The 24,323-nt window shown below is 35.8% G+C and overlaps 2 protein-coding genes across 2 annotated transcripts; both read right to left on the reverse strand.

Annotated features, from left to right (window-relative positions):
* Positions 1-364: 364 nt before the first annotated feature.
* LOC307154799 (polymeric immunoglobulin receptor-like) lies at positions 365-4,466 on the reverse strand (the record flags this gene model as incomplete). Its single annotated transcript, XM_079864889.1, has 9 exons — positions 365-598; positions 685-731; positions 912-1,007; positions 1,933-2,007; positions 2,771-3,073; positions 3,151-3,465; positions 3,637-3,954; positions 4,040-4,336; positions 4,424-4,466. 9 exons carry the CDS (start codon positions 4,464-4,466, stop codon positions 365-367), a joined length of 1,728 nt encoding a protein of 575 aa, XP_079721015.1.
* Positions 4,467-12,601: 8,135 nt separating this feature from the next.
* On the reverse strand, positions 12,602-16,383 carry LOC307154481 (polymeric immunoglobulin receptor-like). Its single transcript, XM_079864468.1, has 8 exons — positions 16,181-16,383; positions 15,797-16,093; positions 15,399-15,716; positions 14,642-15,289; positions 14,247-14,564; positions 13,361-13,456; positions 13,200-13,231; positions 12,602-13,103 (listed from the first exon to the last, which is right to left on the reverse strand). The coding sequence occupies exons 1-8, from the start codon at positions 16,221-16,223 to the stop codon at positions 12,882-12,884; spliced, it is 1,974 nt and encodes a 657-aa protein (XP_079720594.1). The 5' UTR covers positions 16,224-16,383; the 3' UTR covers positions 12,602-12,881.
* Positions 16,384-24,323: the final 7,940 nt, after the last annotated feature.

Raw genomic sequence — 24,323 nt, forward strand, 5'->3', positions numbered from 1 at the left:
CGGAAAAAACTGCCTGTTCATCACACAAACACACAAAAAACACATTCAGCGTTCATGGTGTTAGATTATATGTGAATATTTAGATCAGCCCTGAGATGATACAAAATATAATTTATAAAATAAAATAAAATCATTCAGATCATAGATTTTCTCCTTTGCAGAGTATAGCCCTTTTACACTCATAATAATAATAATAATAATAAGGTATTTCTGGATATATTTCTTTAGACTAAAGTGTCTCATGATTTAAAAGACTGTACAGAACAAACCAAACATCTGGTTGACACTAAATTAAGGATTATAACGACATTTTCTGTGAGTGTAAACAAATGTAAATTACTGTTTTTTTTTTTGTTTTTGTTTTTTAATAATGGTGGTAATGTGTGATAATCTGGTAAAGATTGATTGATTGGTAAAGTGAATCTTGTTTCTTACTGAAGGGGACTGAAGCTTCACTGAGAGACTCTTCATGCTTCTGGAAACTGACAGACGCGTACAGGAGCTCATCAGAGAGGATTGTGGGTAGTTCATCATGACTGTTAATCTGAGCTGATCCAGGATCTGTGAGAGAATCACGTCTGCTGTCTGCACATGATGACTGAACAGGAAAAATAGAGAGGAAAAAGTACATTAACATGACAAAACACAATACACACACACACACACACACACACTGTGACTCACCAATGTATTTTTCTCCCTCTTTCTCTTTTCTGATGTCGAGGTTCTTCCTAATTACCCAAAACAAAATGAATCAATTAGTAAAACATAGAGCAACTAGATCAAACTGGAGACGAACAGCAGCATCTGAGACAGAAACTCATTGAGATTTTACTGTTGCTCATTGAAGCAGAACAGAGAAACTCAGATAACTTTATTAATTTGTTTCAACGGATAATAAATGATCAAACCTCGTATCATGTGTCTTAATTTACACACAGTCAGAGTGAATCCACCAATCAGCAGCAGACTCACACACACACAAATAATGATGATCATGGAGAAACCTGAAAGTAAAACACACAAACATATCCCAGAGATGAATAACACAAATATAATAACATTTTCAGCCCAAACATGAACGTCTGTTTTAACACTTATGAATTTTAAATACATTTTACTGAAGACTGAGTAAAAACACACTTAACAGATTTCTGTCTTAATGTTTGATCTGTGAACTCTGTCATAAAGGAACTACTGTAGCTTTGCAGTAACATGAGTGTATTTCAGTCTCTCGTCTGCAGATCTGCACGTTCTGCTTCATCTCTGTTTCTGTTTCTGTCTCTGTCGAGTCTCGCTGTGGGTTTCTGAATAAAGACTGTAATTCTTCACAGCCAAATTAAACTGAGACTCTGAACCTTCAGCTCATTTCTGTGGTTTTGATCTGGTATTAAAAAAAACCTGTTCATCACAAACACAGTGAGAAAAAATAACAACATACTGCATGCAAACACAGACAATATGCACAGGATTATTTCTCAGAGCTCCTGTAAGTTAATATTATTTTTAATTTAACTTTTTTTTTTTGTAGTGAGAAGTTATTAATATCTTACAGTTCAGTTAGTGCCAGTGGATGGACATCGATTCAGTGACTTCTCTGAGTTTGTTCACTGAATTATTCAAATCGCACGCTTTGGTTTGTGAGTCTTTTAAACGATTCTTTATTATGACTGGCTTGTAAGAGTCACTTGTTCTTGAATCTGACTATACTAGTTGCACTGTATGTTCTTGATTTACTCAAATGAATCGCTTCATAAGAGTCATTTGTTCATGAATCGGACAACACTGTGTGCATATTTTAAATAGCATAAAACCAAACGATGGAGTGGAAATGCTTTTTCTTTCCCCTCCCCTCAAATCGGTAGACTTGCCCATAACCGATTGTTAAAGTGTTGATATGATAGAAGATACAAATAAAAGAAACTGTCTTACCTTTGTTTATGCTTAAATGCACTTTAGTGAAGATGTGTGATTCTCCTCCTCCTTCATATCTCACTACTGGAGCCACTGCAAACAAACAAACACAGACATTTAAAGGAATAGGGAATGAAGATTCTGTCATCATTTACTCACTCTCAAGCAGACAGTTGATGGACCCCACTGACTTCCATAGTATTGTTTTACCTATAAGTCAATGGGGTCCATCATCTGTCTGGTTGCTGACATTTTTCAAAATAACTTCCTTTGTGTTCAGCAGAAGAAAGACATTTATACAGGTTTAGAACAACCTGAGGGAGAGTAAATGATGACATAATTTTCATTTTTAAGTGAACTATTAAAGCATCACTAAGGAACTCTTCGGTCCCCCTACAGGTTGGAAGTGGAATTGTCCATTACCGCTGTTGTAAATAATTTAGCCTACCGCAGCTTACAGTCGCACACACGCTCGCTGTTTATCCAGCAGCGGCTCTGGAATGAACGATGTCCACAGACAAGGTAGAGTATGATGCATGATTTCATGAAAGTATGATGTATTGCGACGTCAGAAATGAAGAAAAACTAAATAATGTCTATTGTAACGCTTGCCGTAAAGCAAGTCAAATTTGTAGTCTTATTCGAATTACAGAAACGCTATTCGATCTGGCAAACTTGCATAGTGCTGTTATAGCAGATATAGGGCTGCAAAGCGAATCCAGAAGTGCTGTTCACCCTGTTACGACTGATACGATTATTTTGAGGTAAAAAAAGTTCTTTAGTGTTGCTTTAATTTCACACATTTGATTCTGAATATACTGTATTTACTACAATGAAATCATCTGAATTCACTCACTGAAGAGGTCGAGCTGAATTTTGGTGGTCAGGGAGATGAAAGTCAAATGTGTGTCTCTGGTTTCTGCTCCACACCAGTAAACTCCAGCATCTCTCACGCTCACATTACTGATTCTCACTGTAAAAACTCTCTCTTCATTTCTCTCAGATGAAGGACTCATTTCTGTCACTGCAGATGTGCTGATGTTCTGACAGATGTGATCATCATCCTCTTTGCAGAAATGAACTTCATGTTCCTCTGGGATCTGACAGGTGATGTTGACTTCTTCACCAAGATGAGCAGATTCAGTCACAAACGTTACATCTGCAATCAAAGAGAAATTGCATAAAATCTGAACCAATTCTTTGAACATGCAATATAAAGTATTTCAGGTTCCTCACCGTCTCTGACGTCCAGCTGAAGTTCAGTGAAGCTCTCAGTATAGTGAGACACATTCACTCCACATCTGTATGTTCCTGCATCTGCAGCTTTCAGCTCTCTAAAAAACACCATCAAGACTCCTGCTCTGGTGTCGTCATATAAAGAAACATCTCCATTCTTCATCCATTCATCCTGAACTCCTGGATTCTTCCTCTCTGAACATCCATCTGGTTCTTTACAGATGTATTTTGGCTTGGTTTTGTGTTGAGGATGTTCACACTTGATCATCATACGACCTCCTGAGTGGCCAGTCGCTCTAGATACGCCCACTTTAGCTGTCAATCACAAATATCATTAAACTTCAAAGACAAATAATATCATTATAGTTTGATATATTATATATTACATACTTATATTTTCACAGTTTACATATTGCATGTTACAGTATGTAATAATGTTTTGTTTTTTGTTTTTTTACCAGATTTGATTGAGTTTGTTCAACTTACTAATAATACATAAATGAACAGTATTAATAATGGAGTAACTGTACGAGTGTCTGTTGATCCAAACTCCACATAAATAAACTCCTCCATCATCTGGAGTCACAGCAGTAATTCTCACACTGAAGAGGTTTTTATGTCTGTCATCAGAAACACTGAATCTTTCGGTCTTCTTCGAGGTGCTGTAAATCGTCTCAATTGAGTCTTTTCCTTCTTTGAATATGATCTTGGGATCATTAATATGATTCTGTGAATATTCACAGCTGAAGGTTGCAGTTTCTCCAATATTCACCATCACTCTCTTTGACACTTTACAACAGGAATCTGTAATTCACATAATAAATCTATTTTATGAATATAGAAACTTTGAAATAGTTTTACGATACAAAGACTTCTTAAAATGACTGACCTTCTTCCACATTCAAAGTCATATATTTACGCCACTTGTGAAGGACTTCAATTGCGTATCTTCCAGCATCATGTTGGTTCAGTTCTCTGATGTAGATCATGAGTTTTCCCTCATTGTTTTTAAACAGTGTGAATCGTCCTTCATTAATCCATTTATCATGTTTCTTATCATTTATTATTGTTCTCCACTCAGGAAATTTGGCCATATATTTAGCAGAGTTACTGAACCAAAGTTTTCCAGAATCAACAAGAAGACTTCCTCCAGAAAATCCAGTGACACTGACGCATCTCACTGCACCTGTCAATCAGATTGATACTGTGATCAGAAACCTCATGAACAGAAAACAGCATCATTACTGCAGTGATGAAAGAGAAAAGCTCTGACCTGAGATCAGGGAGAAAGTGAAGAAGATGAGGAGGATCTTCATTGTGAGTTGAGTTCAGTCTTCTTTATGCTGAATGTTCTCTGTGTGAATCTCTCTGTCTCTACATCTGTCTGCTTTAGTTCCTTCCTCTTTCTTCAGCTCTTTATCAGTAATGATCAGCTTTACTGGCTCCTCCCACCATCAGCACTGACTGAATATTACATTAATCACACTGAAAGAGCGCCACCTAGTGGAGGATACAGTGTATGATACTGAGAGCTCATACAGGCTTCATCTTCTCTATAGAAGGACAAATGACACTGTTCTGGATTATATAAATATTCCTCTAGAGGGCGACAGTAAAATGTACATGTAAATTCACTCCATAGACTAGAGCCTGTATAAAACACACTTAGAAATGAAAAAAATGCACATTTTTGCCTCTAGATGGAGCCAGGGATTTTAATAACGCTTCTGATTGTGATTAGGTGCTACAAAACGAAAACCATGAACAGGAAATCACAAACACTAAATGAGATCACACAGCTTACAAGAAGAAACTTAAAAGCATAAAAATAAAACACTGTAAATTCATGTTTACAAACTAGACTAAGTTGGTGTCTCACATGATCTTTTTACAAACTATACAGTTCAATGTCTTTCCTTACATTAATTCCTAAATGATCACAAAATAATCGTGTGCATCCTGCTTATTAATTCTGAGAGGAGTGTGTTTAATAAAGCAGCATTTGGGATACATTAATTATTCCTCATTTTTCCATTAAAACCTGGCAACCACTCCATTGCATTGTGGGGCGAGTTTTGAATGAACATGCAGTGTTCACTCTTCTGAAAATGTACAAATCTAGTTTAATATACTGTTAGAAGTTGGTCATTTTGACATCCCAGCACATTATAGAGAATGGTGATTAATAGTATAGTTTACACTACAGTAATGTATGCTCATTGTTTATCATAGCCATTTAACAGTGTTGTTTGAGTTTGTAAAGATATTGATAGTAATTCAAGACGTTTAGCACAACCTTTAGTAACATCTCTGCTATGGAGCTACAATAAGTTCAATAAAAACAGTCCATACGCTTCGTCCTCTATAACTGCAAGTCTACAGAAAACATAAATCGACTCTGTGTGCGGAATGGCTGTAAATTTAATTAATTAAAAATGTTCCTCTCTCTGATCTGTCAGTTCAAATTTCAATTCATTTTATTCAAAAGAACACACAGCGCCATATAAGGAGAAAAGGGAGGAGTCAAAACGGTGTTTAAACCTCATTGGCTCTTGCATGTATGTTGTTGTGCCAGATTTGAATATGTAGGTTCTTTGTGCCAATGTAGATGACAGTACAGATACAAAAACTACTTTTGATTTCCCTTTTCAAATACTGATGTATTATTTCAGGTCTTCCAATTACCGATTAATTACTACATGAAAACTATATGAAGTGCAGCAGAGAGCAAAGGGCTTTAAAAGGGTTCGGCTTTTAACATATACCTATTTCATAATAAAGCACACTGACTGATTTATGACTGCAGTCAGTTAGACTGTTTGCTTAACAGTTTGAGCTTTATCAATTATAAACAAGATTTTTATTTTCCATACATTGCACAAATTACAGTGTCTTTGTATAGAGTGGAGATAAATCTTTAACCATTGGTAATGGAAAATTATATCCTGTTTTTATCACACCTGTAGGCGGCTGAAGGGCTTCTTGGTTTGACCTAAAGAAAATAAATAGAGCAAAAGAAACCACAAGCTGAAGAACATCTCATGATGTAGATCTTTATCACACTGACCACAGTATCAAACCACCCTGCAAACACAAAGCACTGAGACTCTTACAAGCAAGTCTCTTTGTCTTAGTAAAAATACTGTTAAAAAAGTTAACATTTTCTGAAATTACACCCCTATATATTTTTTAGAAAAAATAATGAAATCAAATTTCTGTTTTTTTATTTGAAAGATTGTAGTAAAATGTTCAAACACAACTATACAGACTCATCATTTCATGGTTTATCAACTGTTTGCTGTCTTATGATGATGATCTCACACAAAATATCACAAATGGGCACATTTAATGTAATATTAAACAATATTATTGATCTGCCTGCATTGACACCATTATATATAAATCTCTAGATGTTGCTTGTTTAAAGTGGTATCGACATCAATGTATTATGTTAACACAGTAAATGTTGAAGGTGAATTACTGAATGATCAGCTGTTAGTCTTTATTGTCTTCTGTTCATCTTCAGTCTCTCTGTTCAGTCTCATGTGTCTCTCTGTGGGTTTCCTGAGTAAGTGTGTTAAATTAAACTGAACTGAGACCCTCAACCTTCACATGTTTTCTGTGGCTTCGAGCTGGATGGAAAAAACTGTCTGTTCATCACACAAACACAAAAACACCTCCAGGCTCGTGAGAAACTTTCTGACAACATAACGATCTCAGAATAAAATATCATTTTCAGATCCTTGAATATCACAATGACGAGTCTAAAATTTGGAGAATTAAACAAGAAATTATAGTAAAAAATAATATATATATTTTTCAGTGAATTAAAATATGATTCTACAATAAAAGTATCAGCAGCTGCAAAATCAGAAAAATAAACTAAAACAAACAGAACAAGACTGAACTAAAAACAACATCAGCAAAAGTATAGAATCAGTGAGTTAAAGTTTATAAAAATAAACTTTTAAATGTGCTAAAATAATGATGTTAGGAAAAAAATATCTTTCTCATAATCTCTCTGTAGTATCTCATCAATGTACAAATCTAATTCAGAGAGATGAGAAAGAGAAAACTGTTATTTAACAGCTTTGAACAGATTATCATGTTTCATGCGTCTCATCATAAAGGTGTTTTAAACTTGTGTCTGTTTAAGAGCTGCTATTAAAGAGGTTTTATGTGTCAAAAGCTGCATTTAAAATGTCTGCATCTGGAGTGGAAACTTTATAATATTTTCTAGAAGTGTCACTCAGGGGTTTTACGTCCTGTCTTCAACACTGAACTTTAAACCAAAAATCTGTTTATGGACTGTACACAGACTTTTGAAATGAACTGTGAGCACAAACAAATGTAAAGTAAAAAAGTATACATGTGACCCGTGCTGGAAAAATGAGTCGCAATGCGCAAATATTCACAAATGAGTTACTGTTATTTTCACCTAGCCATCCTTTAAAATCTAGCCTGACTACGTCAGACTTCCTACTTCCGCTCAATTTCATTTCGCTTCTGTAGTCAGTCTGAGATAGCAGCTTATCTTTCAGTTTTCCATTGGCCTTTGGACGGCTGGGCCAATCAACGAACAGAGGGTGGGCTGAGAGCCGTGACGTAGACACTGATTTTACCGTGGATGCGTAGATTTACTTCACATAATCTGCAAAAGTCGTTCACAGCCATGTTCACTCCGGTATTTCGCTCGATGGTTTTGTTTTCGCATCATACATGTGTTTACAGTGGAAGTTAGATGCGCATGCGCATAACACACGCCATAACCAAACGTTATGTGATTGGCTTTACGGGTAACCAATGATTTTAAACTTCAGACAAGCGCCCCCTAGCAAGAGAGAAAACACTTCTCTATTATGCCATTCCAGACTCTGTCTACGAAGCAAAGTGAAGTAGCAGAGTTTGGTATTACCAGGCTATTTAAAATCCCTAATAACACCAAATTTGGCACACATCAAGTCAAGACCAAATATACACGATATTGCCAAAATAATTGGGACACCCCTCAAAATAACTGAATTCAGGTGTTCCAATCACTTCCATGGCCACCACAGTTGTATAAAATAAAGCACCTATACCCACATAGCAACATTGTTACGTCCCAGATCCGGCCCACATCTGGCACACGTCGTGGAAAGATGATCTGGCCCACATGCAGCGTGGAATGACGGCCCTTGGGCGGACCACTCCTGTTTGCCAGATCTGGGCCACAAGCAGGCCATAGCAATGCCACATGTCTGGACCTTATCTGAGCCACAAAACCTGTGTATATTAAATATGGAGTCATCTCAGCCTTAATAAGCCTGTTAACAAGCAGAATCACTGAAGGAAAGAAGAGAACAGAAAAAGAGACGAGCAGAAACACAAGAACTACAACTGACTTCAGACACAGCCTCAGATGAAATCAACTGAAGAGAAAAGAAGACATTAAATCTGTGAAGATCTCAGCAGAGGAGGATTAAACAACTCCACAAACAGCATTACCAGCTTCACTTATTACTAACCAGACTGAGGTTATTTCTGTCAGACGTCTACAAAGTTGTTATTAAAAATTAAAATGGGTTTAACTCTAATCTGTTTAATTTGAAGTCACCATAACGATGATTAGTGTTTCCAATAGTTGGACTCTTAACTCTTATTATATCTTTTGTCTTTTTTGGCCACTGTGACACAGTGTAGTGTGAGGCCTACTGCCTGATAGCCAGTCAGTTTAGCTGTTTAGTTGCCCATCCTTGGGAACTCGGCCTCAGGGAGGCCTGGTGAGGCCTACTACCTGATAGCCGGTCAGGATAGCTGTCCAGTTGCTTATCCTTGGGAACTCGCCAGCCAATTTACCCATACTGCTGGGGACTCACCTTCAAGGAGGCTTAATAGGGCCTACTAGCTGATAGCAAGTCTATTCTGCTTCGAAAACAACATAGTTGTTAACAACATAGCAGCTATAAAGTATGTCCCACAATGTAGGTGACTCTCTTCCAAGGAGGCCTGTTAAGGCCTAATACTCGTAAGTGAGTCTACTTCCCAAACTACCAAGTCCAACCACCTGAAGTAAGCTGGCCTAAAGAGCCCTTTTTGGTGGCTGCCCATCAAGGAGGCCTGCTTACGGCCTTCTACCTGACAGCGCAGCCTTCGTTGGCAGATAAGCTGTTTACACACCGCCCATGGCAGTGTACTCAGCAAAAGCGCAACACCCTTACCCCCCTGGGGTCGGCGCGATAGGCTCACTTTTTTTCTTATCAGTGCAAAAGAGACTCAAAATACTGATTTTGATCATTCGATCCTGTTAAGTATCTATTTTTTTTGTATACTAATAATAAAAACAGTGTTGTGCTTTTTGCCAAATAAAGAAAAATAAACATGATGCGAGTTCTGCTTTCTCTCTGTCAGTGAAGTCAATTCTGAAACGCGTTCGAAAATGAACCATAACTCAGCGAATACTCAGTCAAACAGGCATACAGACACACCGGCATGAAGCTTGAATTCTCTTCTTTTAAATGAAATAATTTTCTCAGTTTATGTAATCTGTATGAAAAGAGAGAGATGTCAGTCGTTCTCATCTCAGCTCATATAGCTCTATAGCTCATTAAGTTTTAATGTGACCCCCACCCACGGAGAGCGCGCGCTATTCAAACGCAAATGATCTGAGGCAATCCAAGCAAACGTGTCAACGCCCACATCAGCTGGATAACACACACTGCGAGTTTAATCAGACTCATGTACTTTATGACGCTGTGAGGAATAATACTATCTTAATAATAATCCTGGGGAAAAGTGCTGGTAGTTTCATTTCGAGGAGCAATGGATCCAGCTGAAGAATAGGTAAGTTATTTATTCTTAAGTGCTTTGTTCTAATCGCAATATCAAATAGTGTCTGTAAACCGCAAAACGACAGACTGTTTAAATATGAATCGCGTTTCTTTGTGTGAATGAATGAACAGCTTTTACCAAACTATATTGCTATAATGAGATGAGTAAAAATCGACTGAAATATGTTGAAATAAAACGTCTTTGTATAAGCAACGTATTAAACTGCAAATTAACATTTATATTCCCTAATATATCATAAAAACGATATGTTACAGACGAAATATGAAAGACAACATTTTGTTGACTAGTTTTGGATAGATTATAAAGTTTTTACTGTAAAATAGACTACTGCCACATTAAATAAGCTTTTGTTTTGCAATTTCTGTGCATATGTTTATATATATAGTATTTTTGTCAAAAATAAAGTAATCAACTAAGATGTTATTATAGTGTTTGTTCCAATGTAGGCTATATTCAAACTAATTAATCCTTAACTTTGAAATACGTATGATAAAATGTAGGCCTATGTTTTATTTTTTACAAAGAAAGATTACACTTGAAATATTGTTAAAATTGTAATTGTTGTTGTAATTGTAACCTTTTTAATAAAATAGCAAAACATATATTTACAAGGTAGATGTAAACAAAATCTTAAAAGGTCAATATAAGCCTTCTCTTTAAATTATTTTTATTGTGTTTTATTAATGACACATTTGGGTAGAGAATATATTCCAAAACTTTCTGAAAATACAGTATGAGAACAATTAACTGCACAATTACTAAATGTTTACCTTTGATATTATATAATTTGCAAGCATACACAATTTGTGGAAAAAGAAAAAAAATTCAAGATGTTTCAAACTCTAAACCAATTCTGTAGTATATATATATATATATATATATATATATATATATATATATATATATATATATATATATAAAGCCTATTTTTTTGGGCAATTTGAGTTTATGCATTTTACTCCTTAGACCAGGAACTTCCACTTGTTCTGCTAGACCTCTATGGACTAGACTAAGGACTACACTTGCCCCCTGGGAGATGTGTGTGCACTCATTCAGTGCACTGAAGATGGGCTGTACTTTGTAGAAAGGGTTGTTCACAATTGTGACTGGTGGGATTAAACGGGCTACTGTACCACACAGATCTAATATAATGTTACACATCAGATCACGCTCTGTCTGAGGGCCCTATCTTGTACCCAGCACAATTGACTTTGTACACCGACGCATGTTTCATTTCTATTTTCCATCCGACGCACAGCGGACTTTCCCCTCGACAGACGCACGACGGTAAAATTAGGGAATGAACTTCCCTGGTGCTATTTTGCAGTTTCAGAAAACAATTCTGCCACAGACCAGGAAAAACCTAATCTAAAGTCAGTGGCGCGTTCAGATGCTATTTTAAGGGCGCATGCTTGGCCATAATGTAGATTGTGCACAACGCGCATACACTTTGCTTCTCTCATCTACACACAGATGCAGCAGTTCACATTTTTGTAAACCATACATAATTACAAGGAAAAATATTCCACATGAGGGAAATCATTGTGGTGTCTATGAAGATGTGAAAAAATAGGCATAAATCTAGCTTACACATTTACCCAAATTATTATACGCCTGTTTAACCGAAGCTAATTTGGGTGGGTTTCTCCATCCCCAATGTCACTTCTCTGTGTTTTACGGCCCTGACGAGAACGGCGGTCTCCTCGGCTGTGAACCGCTCCTGGCAAATCCGCTGTTATAATAGCAATCCGCCATGGAACACGTGCGCCTGCTCTTAAAGGGAATGTGAGATGACGCTCTGATTGGTTTATTTCACGTTACGCCCAAACCACACCTATGAGTAATGAAGCTACTTCAGACCAACCCATTTTAGATTTGCGTCGGGTGCAAGAGTCATTTATCCCGCCGGTATAATAGCAATCAGAGCGCTGTCAATCACTGCTTGATTTGCGATTCGCAAAGCAGAATCACAGATCCGCATTTTTCAAACAGTAGGAGAGAGAGACACCTCGACAGACACGTCACTGTATATGGTATACACATTCAATTACAGTATATATTTTGAAATAGCACACCGTATGTTAGTCTGATTTCTTTCATGTGTGACTGATCAAGCTATTGTATGTCGCCAGTAGGCTAACGTTATTAGCTAACGTATCTTCGGCAGACTACTGAATAAAGATGACTTGTCAGTGTTATTCAGCGGCAGCGCACTCCACCACATAAATATAAAATAGATAAATATTACTTTATCTGTTGTTTTAAAGACTTAAGGCACAATAATCTTTTTCCAAAAAAGCTGTGGTGTGGTAAACATTAAAATGTGAGAATGTCATAGCTACATGCAACTCTGTGTACTTTACTTGGGTTTTACATGGGTTTTTGTTTATCTTTAGACAGAATTTAGTGTGTGGTTGGAGTTGAGAATGAAAAGAGGACAGAGTCAGACACAGCAACAGGACATCCAAGGTTTCTTTAAGAAGAAACCATGTCAGAGACAGATTTCATGCAGAGAACGTTCACCGACACACACACACACACACACACACACACACACACACACACACACACACATTCAATGTTTGTGTTGAGAATAAAGCATGTTAAATGACTAATTAATGCCTATGTGATGTTTTTTATTTATTAAAACAAAACTGTGTGGTCCAATCCATGCAAAATACAAAATGATTTTCAGGTTCTTGTGCAGTGCCACATTTAATAACATCTATATTAGGATACTGGGCATTGCAAATATTTTTGAAATCGTGCTTAATATTTTCTAAACAAGTATTTATTTCCAGTTGAATTATCTGATTTCCCATCACACTGGTTCTTGGTTCCCCCTGTGCCATTTATAAAATCCTGATATCGCCCCTGCTCTGATCTCTGTTATAAGTGAGTTAGTTGAGTCTCATGCAGTGATTGACCATGGCGTAATCAGAGTAAAGCTCGTTCTTACTGACAGTGACTGAAGCTTCACTGAGAGACTCTTCATGCTTCTGGAAACTGACAGACGTGTACAGGAGCTCATCAGAGGGGATTGTGGGTAGTTCACCATGACTGTTAATCTGAGCTGATCCAGGATCTGTGAGAGAATCACGTCTGCTGTCTGCACATGATGACTGAACATGGAAAATAGAAAGAAAATGGATAAAAAAAAGAAAGAAAACATTGCAGTAGCTATGTGCAAACACACAAACACACACAGTGTAACTCACCATTATATTTTTGTCTGATGTTAAGGCTTTTCCTAATTAACCCAAAACAAAAAAATAAATCAATTGATAAGACAAAGACAACCGAGATCAACATCAAATGAAAGTAAGATTGAAGCATAGCTCAGAAAAACAAAAGGTGTGTAACTGTGTGTGTGTGTCACCTTGTCTCTTGTGTCTTAATTTACACACAGTCAGAGTGAATCCACCAATCAGCAGCAGAATCACACACACACAAATAATGATGATCATGGAGAAACCTGAAAATAAAACACACAAACACAGTGTTAATTAAAGTCAAGTTACACAGATTTACTTTGAGACAGAGACTTTATCTTTGATCTATAGACTGAATAAAAAAACAAAACAAAAAAACAGCGTGTGGACAACATAAAAAGTTTCACTAAATGTCTTTGTTGTGTATGGAGCCCCTAAAGAGACATGGTCATGGAAAGTTTCGCAAGCAAACGCAAAGTTTATCAAGGGAACGCAAAACCATTTGTTAGAAAACACAAAAACATTGGCATAAAATTGTATTCCCATCTCATATTTTTTTCCCCATGTCCCATAAGCTCTGATCCAATAATTGCAATTAACTTTGTGCCTAATTTTTAATAAGAAACTAATTCTGTCAATTGCATCAAGTTGTAACATGACAGATCGCTGTAGCCCCCTTAGTTCAAGCGGAAGCACATGAACCGATCATACCTTTTTCATATTTTTTTTCCTATTTACAGAAACACAAAATGTGTGTAAATACATATGTTACAACATACTGAAATGTTTCATGTCACACATAATTGCTTGATCAGTGTTTCAACTGTGGAAAGACACCAATAAAAAGCTTGACACGTAACGTTACCTCAGAAAAGTCATTCACTGACTTTAGAAAAAACATCTCTAGAGAGGAGTTTTTTTTTTTTTTTTTAATGAAGCAATAAATAATTAAATTAATACCATGTACTCTGTATTATTATACACTCAAAAGTATTTATTGATTCAAACCACAGTAAAAAATAAAAATAAAAAAAATAAAATAAAATAACCCACCATTACTGAAGAGGTTGAGCTGAATTTTGGTGGTCAGGGAGATGAAAGTCAAATGTGTGTCTCTGGTTTCTGCTCCACACCAGTAAACTCCAGCATCTCTCACGCTCACATTACTGATGCTCACTGTAAAAACTCTCTCTTCATTTCTCTCAGATGAAGGACTCATTTCTGTCACTGCAGATGTGCTGATGTTTTGACAGATGTGATCATCATCCTCTTTGCAGAAATGAACTTTATGTTCCTCTGGGATCTGACAGGTGATGTTGACTTCTTCACCAAGATGAGCAGATTCAGTCTTCGTCTTTGGATATTTTCCATCTATATATATATATACACAATTAGATAAACATCAGAACAAATACTGGATATGAGATAAAGTATTTCTGGTTCCTCACCGTCTCTGATGTCCAGCTGAAGTTCAGTGAAGCTCTCAGTATAGTGAGACACATTCACTCCACATCTGTATGTTCCTGCATCTGCAGCTTTCAGCTCTCTAAAAAACACCATCAAGACTCCTGCTCTGGTGTCGTCATATAAAGAAACATCTCCATTCTCCATCCATTCATCCTGAACTCCTGGATTCTTCCTCTCTGAACATCCATCTGATTCTTTACAGATGTATTTTGGCTTGGTTTTGTGTTGAAGATGTTCACACTTGATCATCATACGACCTCCTGAGTGACCAGTCGCTCTAGACACGCCCACTTTATACTTATCAATAATATGTAGATGAACAGTATTAATTATGGAGTAACTGTACGGGTGACTGTAGTCCAAAACTCCACATAAATAAACTCCTCCATCATCTGGAGTCACAGTAGAAATTATCACAGTCATGAGTTTATTATGACTATTATAAGACACACTGAATCTTTCTTTCTGAGTCCAGGTGTCAGTAGTGAAGATAATCTCATCAATGATGTTATTTTCTGTTTTGAATAAGATCTTTCTAGCATCCCTTTGATTCCAAGAATATTCACAGCTGAAAGCAGCAGTTTTCCCACTGTTTACATTCACTGTTTTTGACGCTCCGCAACACGAATCTGTCAACATTCAACGTTTTATTTGTTAACTAGGAGAACTACATACAAATATGAAACAAAGAAAACATTGAACATTGACAAATGGATTAGACTAGTTTGTACTACTCACCCATAATATGAAGATGAACAGTGTTAATAATGAAGTAACTGTACGAGTGACTGTAGATCCAAACTCCACATAAATAAACTCCTCCATCATCTGGAGTCACAGCAGTAATTCTCACAGTGAAGAGGTTTTTATGTCTGTCATCAGAAACACTGAATCTTTCGGTCTTCTTCGAGGTGCTGTAAATCATCTCAATAGAGTCTTTTCCTTCTTTGAATATGATCTTGGGATCATTAATATGATTCTGTGAATATTCACAGCTGAAGGTTACAGTTTCTCCAATATTCACCATCACTCTCTTTGACACGTTACAACATGAATCTGTCATTCACAAAACAGAAATATATTTTGTCAAGCTTTTTAATGATCAGTAATTTTTTTTTTATTGTAAATTGACTGACCTTCTTCCACATTCAAGGTCATATCAATGTACCAGTCGCTATGATACCAAATCTGGTATCTTCCAGCATCATGTTGAATTAAATCTCTGATGTAGATCATGAGTTTTCCCTCATTGTTTTTAAACAGTGTGAATCGTCCTTCCTTAATCCATTTATCATGTTTCTTATAATGTATTTTTGTTCTAAACTCGGGTAATTTGGCCATATATTTAGCAGAGTTACTGAACCAAGTCTTCTGTGAATCAACAAGAAGACTTCCTCCAGAATATCCAGTGACACTGACGCATCTCACTGCACCTGTCAATCAGATTGATACTGTGATCAGAAACCTCATGAACAGAAAACAGCATCATTACTGCAGTGATGAAAGAGAAAAGCTCTGACCTGAGATCAGGGAGAAAGTGAAGAAGATGAGGAGGATCTTCATTGTGAGTTGAGTTCAGTCTTCTTTATGCTGAATGTTCTCTGTGTGAATCTCTCTGTCTCTACATCTGTCTGCTTTAGTTCCTTCCTCTTTCTTCAGCTCTTTATCAGTAATGATCAGCTTTACTGGCTCCTCCCACCATCAGCACTGACTGAATATTACATTAATCACACTGAAAGAGCGCCACCTAGTGGAGGTTACAGTGTCTGAGACTAAATAATTTGGCATCACCGATTTGTGAGTGTAGCCATGCATATGTATATTACAGGGTTGTAAATAGTGTATGCTATGTGTGTCTTTTTTAGACTGTCATAATGAGATTAACTTTCCCTGTCCCTATGTGTGTGAAGCTATGTGGATCTGTCAGTGTGAAGATGGACAATACATCTTTAGTGAAGTGACACTTTTGGACTCTCCACCATCTTTTTCTTCTTATGATGTGTAGTGTTCAGCCTGGATAGACTTGATCTATTCCAGGTGATGAAGCCTTGAGGGTGTAGTGATGGAGGTGTGTGTTCAGAGTTCATGTCTAGGAGATGGGTGGAGTCTAATCTATAACAATTATGTTGCATAATTTAGTTCTAGTTCTACACTGGGATCTTATGCAGTGGTGTGCTACTGTGAAATGTGAACGTCCTCTTGGGTCTTCACACCTATCTCCAGCATCTCAGGTTATGGAGCAATACCACTGTTTTGGCTTGATGCAAGTGGGACCGAACACCTCCCTGGCATCTGTTCTCCAAGGAATTGTAGTCGTCAACCTGAGATAGAAGCAAATGCAGAGAGAACCACGGTTTATTCTGACGTTTTTAAAGGCATCAAATTTAGACGTGGAGTCATTTTAATTGTTATCTATTACAATTTTAATCCCAGATGTCATACAAGCTGAGTTTCATTGGCCAGATCTGAATTACTGCTGTTGTTTCAGTGCAGTGTGTGACACCTAAAGCTGATCTTGCAGTTGAGCCTTCACAGTCCGCTGTGTCATGAGCATTAGAGACCCCAGTTCTGCTGGGGAAGTTTTTATCACTCATATTGTCATGAGTTCCAATGGGTTGATGCCCATGGCTTTACTTCAAGTTGCTGTCATTACAGCCAGACCTGTGGGCAGAAATGAGTTCACCCATGTCAATAAGCAGAATCACCAAAGGAGAAAAATCACAATTTTAAAGTCACCATTATGATTATCAGTGTTTGCTTTAGTTGGGCTCTTGACCCTTGACCTTTTAATTTTGGATATTGTTTGGGCTGTTGTAACAGAGTTATAACAGCCAGACAAGCGAAGAGAAAAGGTTATCTGATTATGTTGGTTGTGTTTTGACATTAGATATTTCATTTTTGATTAACCTTATTGACTACAGCATCACTGTGATTCTACAGCATAAGATCCAGCTTTTCAATATAATTCTAAGGATTTCTTAAAAGTTGCTCTGATAAAAAAAAAAAAAAAAAAAAATATATATATATATATATATATATATATATATATATATAGTAGGGTGGTCCTTATCAAGTCCATTTTTTTTTTTTTTTTTTTTTGTTGCAAAATGGTAGTGTCTTAACCTTTTAAACTGTTCCTCTTAACTTCAAAATTAGAAATATGCAAAAATGTTGACAAAAAAATGATATCTAGAGGTAGCTCAATCATGTGGAAGATTGCCTATGTTAAGCTGTGTGGCGTTATTGTGATATGCAAGTAATATTAAAAGTTGCTGCAAATGAACTACATTTTATTGAAATCAGAGGCTCTGATTCAAGAATACAGTGGCTATCTCACACACTCTGAAGAACAACTGCAGTTTCTCCTTCATGTGGTGGAAGATCACCGGCGGATCTATCCAGACTGCAAAAAGTCAACACTGGCTGCTGAGCATCAGAAATGAGGGATTGTTGAAAACTTTGTGCTTTTTTGAGATTGTTGTCGTCGTTGTCATGTCAGTGCACTGTAAAAAAGAATACATTGATTTTATTAATATCTAATTAATAAAAATGAGGCAACAGATTACAAGCAATATTATTAATTAAATTTAACAAATTAGAATTGAGTAATAATTAATCAAATGAATTCCTTAAAAGTTAACCATTTAAAATGAGTAAAATGTACAAAATATCTTTTATTGCCAACATTGAAGACACCTGGTGTTAACAAGCAGAATCACTGAAGGAGAAACCCATAATTAAAGTCACCATTGTGGAGATCAGTGTGTGTTTTAGTTGGGCTCTTGACCTTAAATTATTAACTTTAAGTTTTGTTCGGCTGCTGTACATGAGTTATAACAGCCAGATGAACAAAGAGAAAAGGTGATCTGATGGTGTTGGTTGTGTTTTAACATAATCATTATTTCACAATCATTAGACCTGAATCACTGAACCTCATATAGAGTCCAATTTATGAGTTAAGTTTACTTTATTAATTACAGAAGTATAATATTTTAAGCTTTTTCAATGAAATTCAAATGATCAAATCAATAATAAAAAATAAACAAATAAATAAATATATATGTTTTTTTTTTTTTATTATAGGCACACATAGACATCAAGATTTTGCGTATGAATCTCAGCAATGGTGACAGACAGATCACCTCTGAACATAAGCTCATTATTTATTCATGCAGCAGTGCATGATGGGAGCCATGAATGAGTTTTGATTGGTGGCACCCAGAATGCACTGCAACATGCTTTATTATTGTCACCATTGTTGAGAATCACAGGCTGATTCTTGATGTCAGTGTGTCTCCTTTTTATGTCAGAGAAACTTTTCAGAAATTATTTGCCTTACATTGTAAAAGTTAAAAAATATTATGCCGTAAAAGGCCAGTGGTGCTATAATTAATAAAGTAATTAATAAAGTAAACCTAACTCATAAATTGGACTCTATATGAGTTCAGTGATTCAGGTCTAATGATTGTGAAATAATGATTATGTTAAAACACAACCAACACCATCAGATCACCTTTTCTATTTGTTCATCTGGCTGTTATAACTCATGTACAGCAGCCAAACAAAACTTAAAGTTAATAATTTAAGGTCAAGAGCCCAACTAAAACACACACTGATCTCCACAATGGTGACTTTAATTATGGTTTTCTCCTTCAGTGATTCTGCTTGTTAACACCAGGTGTCTTCAATGTTGGCAATAAAAGATATTTTGTACATTTTACTCATTTTAAATGGTTAACTTTTAAGGAATTCATTTGATTAATTATTACTCAATTCTAATTTGTTAAATTTAATTAATAATATTGCTTGTAATCTGTTGCCTCATTTTTATTAATTAGATATCAATAAAATCAATGTATTCTTTTTTACAGTGCTCGGCGTGATCATTGACTGCTTTCATTGCATGGTTGCCTGTGCCTCCTGATAATCTGCTTGTTTCGGCCAAAGTTCCGGGTCAATTTCAAGGAACGTAATGTAATTTTTTAAACCAAAAAATGTGCTCTAAACCCAAACAATAACCAAGGTGATCATCAATAGAAATATGTGAAGAGTTCAGATGCAAAAGCCTCTAAGTGCCATCTGAAATTTTCTTCTAGAATGATCATTTTTATCAAGCTTGTATATTTAAGTTCAGTAATTTCACTTAAATGGCAATGAAAATTACCTATGAATTGTCATTTAAGTGAAATTACTGAACTTAAATATACAAGCTTGATAAAAATGATCATTCTAGAAGAAAATTTCAGATGGCACTTAGAGGCTTTTGCATCTGAACTCTTCATGTATTGATTCCACCAGGAAAGGTAAATCTGCTAAACCGGGTCATGGATGGATTAATTTGGATTTAGTTTCTACAATAAGTACACTGAGATGTGTATCTAAAATACATATTTAGGAATATATGGTGCATTAGATGCTTTTATGGAGATTGTTTTGGAATTTTACTAGCCAGGTACAATACCAAATCAAATGATCTGTTTTTACGAAAATCATCAAAATCGCAGAAAGTTTAAAGCTATTGAGCTACCAGTAATTATTATGTTACTGCCATAAAAATTGGCATGCTGTATTTTCTTATATAAAGGAACAATTTGAAGGGTTAAGAGCATGACAATTGGATACTTTAAAAATAAGGACCACCCTAATATATACACAGCAAAATCCCCAGTGTTAAATTAACACTCCTCAGTGTTCATATGTGTCCACACTACAGGGTGTTAAAAATTAACACTGAAGCAGTGTTGAAGTTAATGAGATAATTAAGTTAACACTGAAGCAGTGTTGAAGTTAATGAGATAATTAAGTGATTAATTAAGTGATGATTGGCCATTAGTGGTGACACCTGATGATAACAAGCAGACTCACTGAAGGAAAGAGAAACAAGAACAGAAAAAAGTGAAACACAAGAACTACTGACTTCGAGCCATTATTGCACTTATTATTTTACCAGTTTGACTTTATTTCTGTCATACATCTACACACAGTCTTATTTAGATTTAACAGAAGTTTAGATGGTAATGTTTTATGGAATGTTTTGTTTCATGTCACCATTATGGTGGTCAGTGGTTGCTTTAGTTGGGCTCTTGACACTTTATTATTTAACATTAGTATTTCTCTGGCTGCTCCAACTCTGTGCTTATAAAGCATATGTGTTGTGGCAAGAGATACTATGACTTTGGCTGTGTTTCCTGAAAACATCGCAAGCCTAATTTGATCGTACAGACCATTTATTGCAGTTGGTCTGTGATCAAGTTAAGTTTAAGATGCTTTTGGAAATTCAGCCCTGGTTATGTTTCAATTATGAAATTAGTAGTGACCTGATTCAATTATGTCACCCAGCATCATAAACTGATTATCTACTTGTTTTATTAATTTTTCACTACAGTAGTTACTTCCAGCAATATTTTAAAGATCTGAAAGATTTAAAATCACACACAGACATCAAGAATCTACATATGAATCTCAACAATGGTGACAATCAAACAAATGCTTAATGTTGCAGTGCATGATGGGAGCCACCAATCAGAATGCATCAATGGCTGACATCATGCATTGCAGAATGAATAAATTATGCAGCTGAATTGTCCTGTAATTTTCATTGTTTTTTCTGTTGGCTTTTATTTTGCTATTGTTTTGTTCTGACTTTAGTAGCTTGTTTTGTGATGTTCATAGTTGATCTGTTTGTCACTAGTTTGTTTATTGTCACCATTGTTGAGATTCATATGCTGATTCTTGATGTCTGTGTGTTTAAACACAATCACTTCTTTGCTCAAAGTATTTTCAAAATTGTTCATATTGCTGTTGGATCTCAAACTGTAGAATCTCAGAGCTACAATCACCAATACTAAAACAAGACATCAAGCACATACTCAAAGATTTAGACTCTGAATGACATCAGTGAATCAGGACACTACATGATAATGTTTTTATCATCAAAACATATTGTGAGCAGGTCATGTTTTCTCTTGCAGTAACAAATGTGCTTTATAAACACAGAGTTGTAGCAACCAGAGAAAAACTAATTTTAAAAAATGAAAAGTGTCAAGAGCCCAACTAAAGCAAACACTGACCACCAAAATGGTAACTTGAAAAGAAAAATTCCATAAAATATTACCGTCTAAACTTCTGTTGAATCTCAAGAACTTTTGTCGATGTAGAAAAGAAAATAAAGTAATAAAAGTCAGTTTGACAGAAATAAAGTCAAACTGGTAATAATAAGTGCAACAATGTGTAATGACTCGAAGTCAGTAGTTCTTGTGTTTCTCTTTTTTCTGTTATTGTTTTTTCTCTTTCCGTCAATGATTCTGCTTATTAACATCAGGTGTCACCACTAATGGCCAATCATCACTTAATTAATCACTTAATTATTGCATTAACTTCAACACTGCTTCAGTGTTAACTTAATTATCTCATTAACTTCAACACTGCTTCAGTGTTAATTTTTAACACCCTGTAGTGTGGACACATATGTACACTGAGGAGTGTTAATTTAACACTGGGGATTTTGCTGTGTAGATATTTAGACACACAGTGATGACCATCAAAAAGCATTTTGCAATGCATTTTACGTGCCACTTATCAAAACTCATTCATGGTTCCCATCATTGTCTTAGTAATTTCCTTTATTCTTACTATTTTTTTTTTTTTTTTTTTTTTTTTTTACTTGTTTTCTAATGTTCAGAGTTGATCTGTTTATCTGAATATGCTGTTTGTCACCGTTGTTGAGATTCATACGCTGATAATTACTGTTCTCAGTTGATTTTGTGGCATATTGAACATTGTCAAAAAACACATATTTTTCGGCAAGCTCTGCAACCAGTAAAATTATCTTAATGTTCAAGACAAAACAAATCTTACCTGTTTAAATACTGAGACTTTAGTGATGATGTGAGATCCACACCAGTATTTCCCAGAATCCTCTTCTCTCAGATCAGTGATGTTTACAGTAAAGACTCCAGTAGTAACATATACATTAGGACTCTCAGTCAACCAACAAGGCAGATTCAATGCAAACGATTACAACAAAACAATTCAAAGTAAAAGGTTAACATAACGACAATGCCAAAAAAAAAAAAAAAAAAGATCCATACAACCACCATAATTGATACATCAGATGCATAATCGACTCCTCAGATCATCAGAGGATCATCAGCTGACGTCTGAGTCTGATTGATGCTTCTGTCACTTTAACAGGCAGTTCTGGATTCAGCACCACGGACAGCAGCTGTCAATCAAACTTCAGCATCACTGATAACAGATTAACTACACACACTGGACAAAGAGGGAATGCTGAGACTTCAGTTTATCTGCTTCCTTTCCTTCTTCTCTACATGCAATGCATCTTATTTTGCATCTACTCTATCAACTACCATACCATAAACCTTTACAATACCTAAAACCAAGACACTGTGTTTAACAGTCATTAACACATGTTTGCCGCTAGATGGAGCCAGAGGTTTGAATAAGACATTTGTGTTTGTGTTTACAGTCTCAGTTGATGCTCTTAAACAATCTTTTCACAGACTACTAGTTCAGTGCCGTTGTTGTCTCTACTTAAATGATACTCTCTGTAGATTTAAAGTTAACTTCACTTGTATTATAGAAGCAGGAAACATTTGCTCGTACTCGTCACAGAAGTCAGTCAAAACCGTGTTGGCTCCTGTTTCCTATGGTATTACACTTGTTAAACCTTTATCTTGTGTTTAACCATAAATGACAGACAAGATGGTAAGAAAACTGTTCCTCCCGTTATTCCCTTTGCCCAAACCTGTTCGAGTTCAATCTTGTGTCACAACAAGTGTGCGCAACCATTAAAGAAATAGAACAGAAATTATACATCAGAAAACATGGTAAAATAATACTGAAATATATATAAACACAGGCAAAATCTGAATTGACTCTCAAAGAAAGTGACTTTCAGTTATTACTTGATAAATCAACACTTTAAGCAAACAATAATAATATACACATTATTGACATCTAAAATAGGCTATTACACAGCAAAAAGTCCAGTGTTAAATTAACTCTCCTGGGAGTTTATATGGCTCCAGAGTCAGTGTTAAAATATGAGTGTTAAATTAACACTCAAGAGTGTTAAAGTTAATGAGCTCATTAAGTGATTAATTGAGTGATAATTGACCAATATTGAAGACACCTGATGTTAACAAGCAGAATCACCAAAGGAGAAAATCTATTTTTTTAAGACACCGTTATGGAGATCAGTGTTTGCTTTAGTTGGGCTCTTGACCCATAAACTGTAAACATAAGATTATTTTTCGCTGTTGTATCTGAGTTATAACGGCCAGATGAACAAAGAGAAAGTTGATCAGGTTTTGTTGGTTATGTTTTGACGTAATCATAATTTCACCTGAATCACTGAACTCATTTAAAGTCTAATCTCTGACTTAAATGTATATTGTTGATTACAGCATCACTGTGATTCTACAGCATAATATCTTTTTTTCTAACTAGTGTAAAGGATTTTGTAAAAGTTGTTCTGATAAAAATAAAATCTTTCTTTTAGGCACACACAGACCAAGATCAATAATCAGTGTATGAATCTCAACTATGGTGACAAACAGAATATTCAATTAAGAAAAGGAAATTAGTAAGACAATTCAGATCATAATTTATTCATACCGCAATGCATGATGGGAGCCATGA

This window comes from Squalius cephalus (assembly GCF_949319135.1).
Source record: "Squalius cephalus genome assembly, chromosome: 2".
Taxonomy (NCBI): domain Eukaryota; kingdom Metazoa; phylum Chordata; class Actinopteri; order Cypriniformes; family Leuciscidae; genus Squalius; species Squalius cephalus.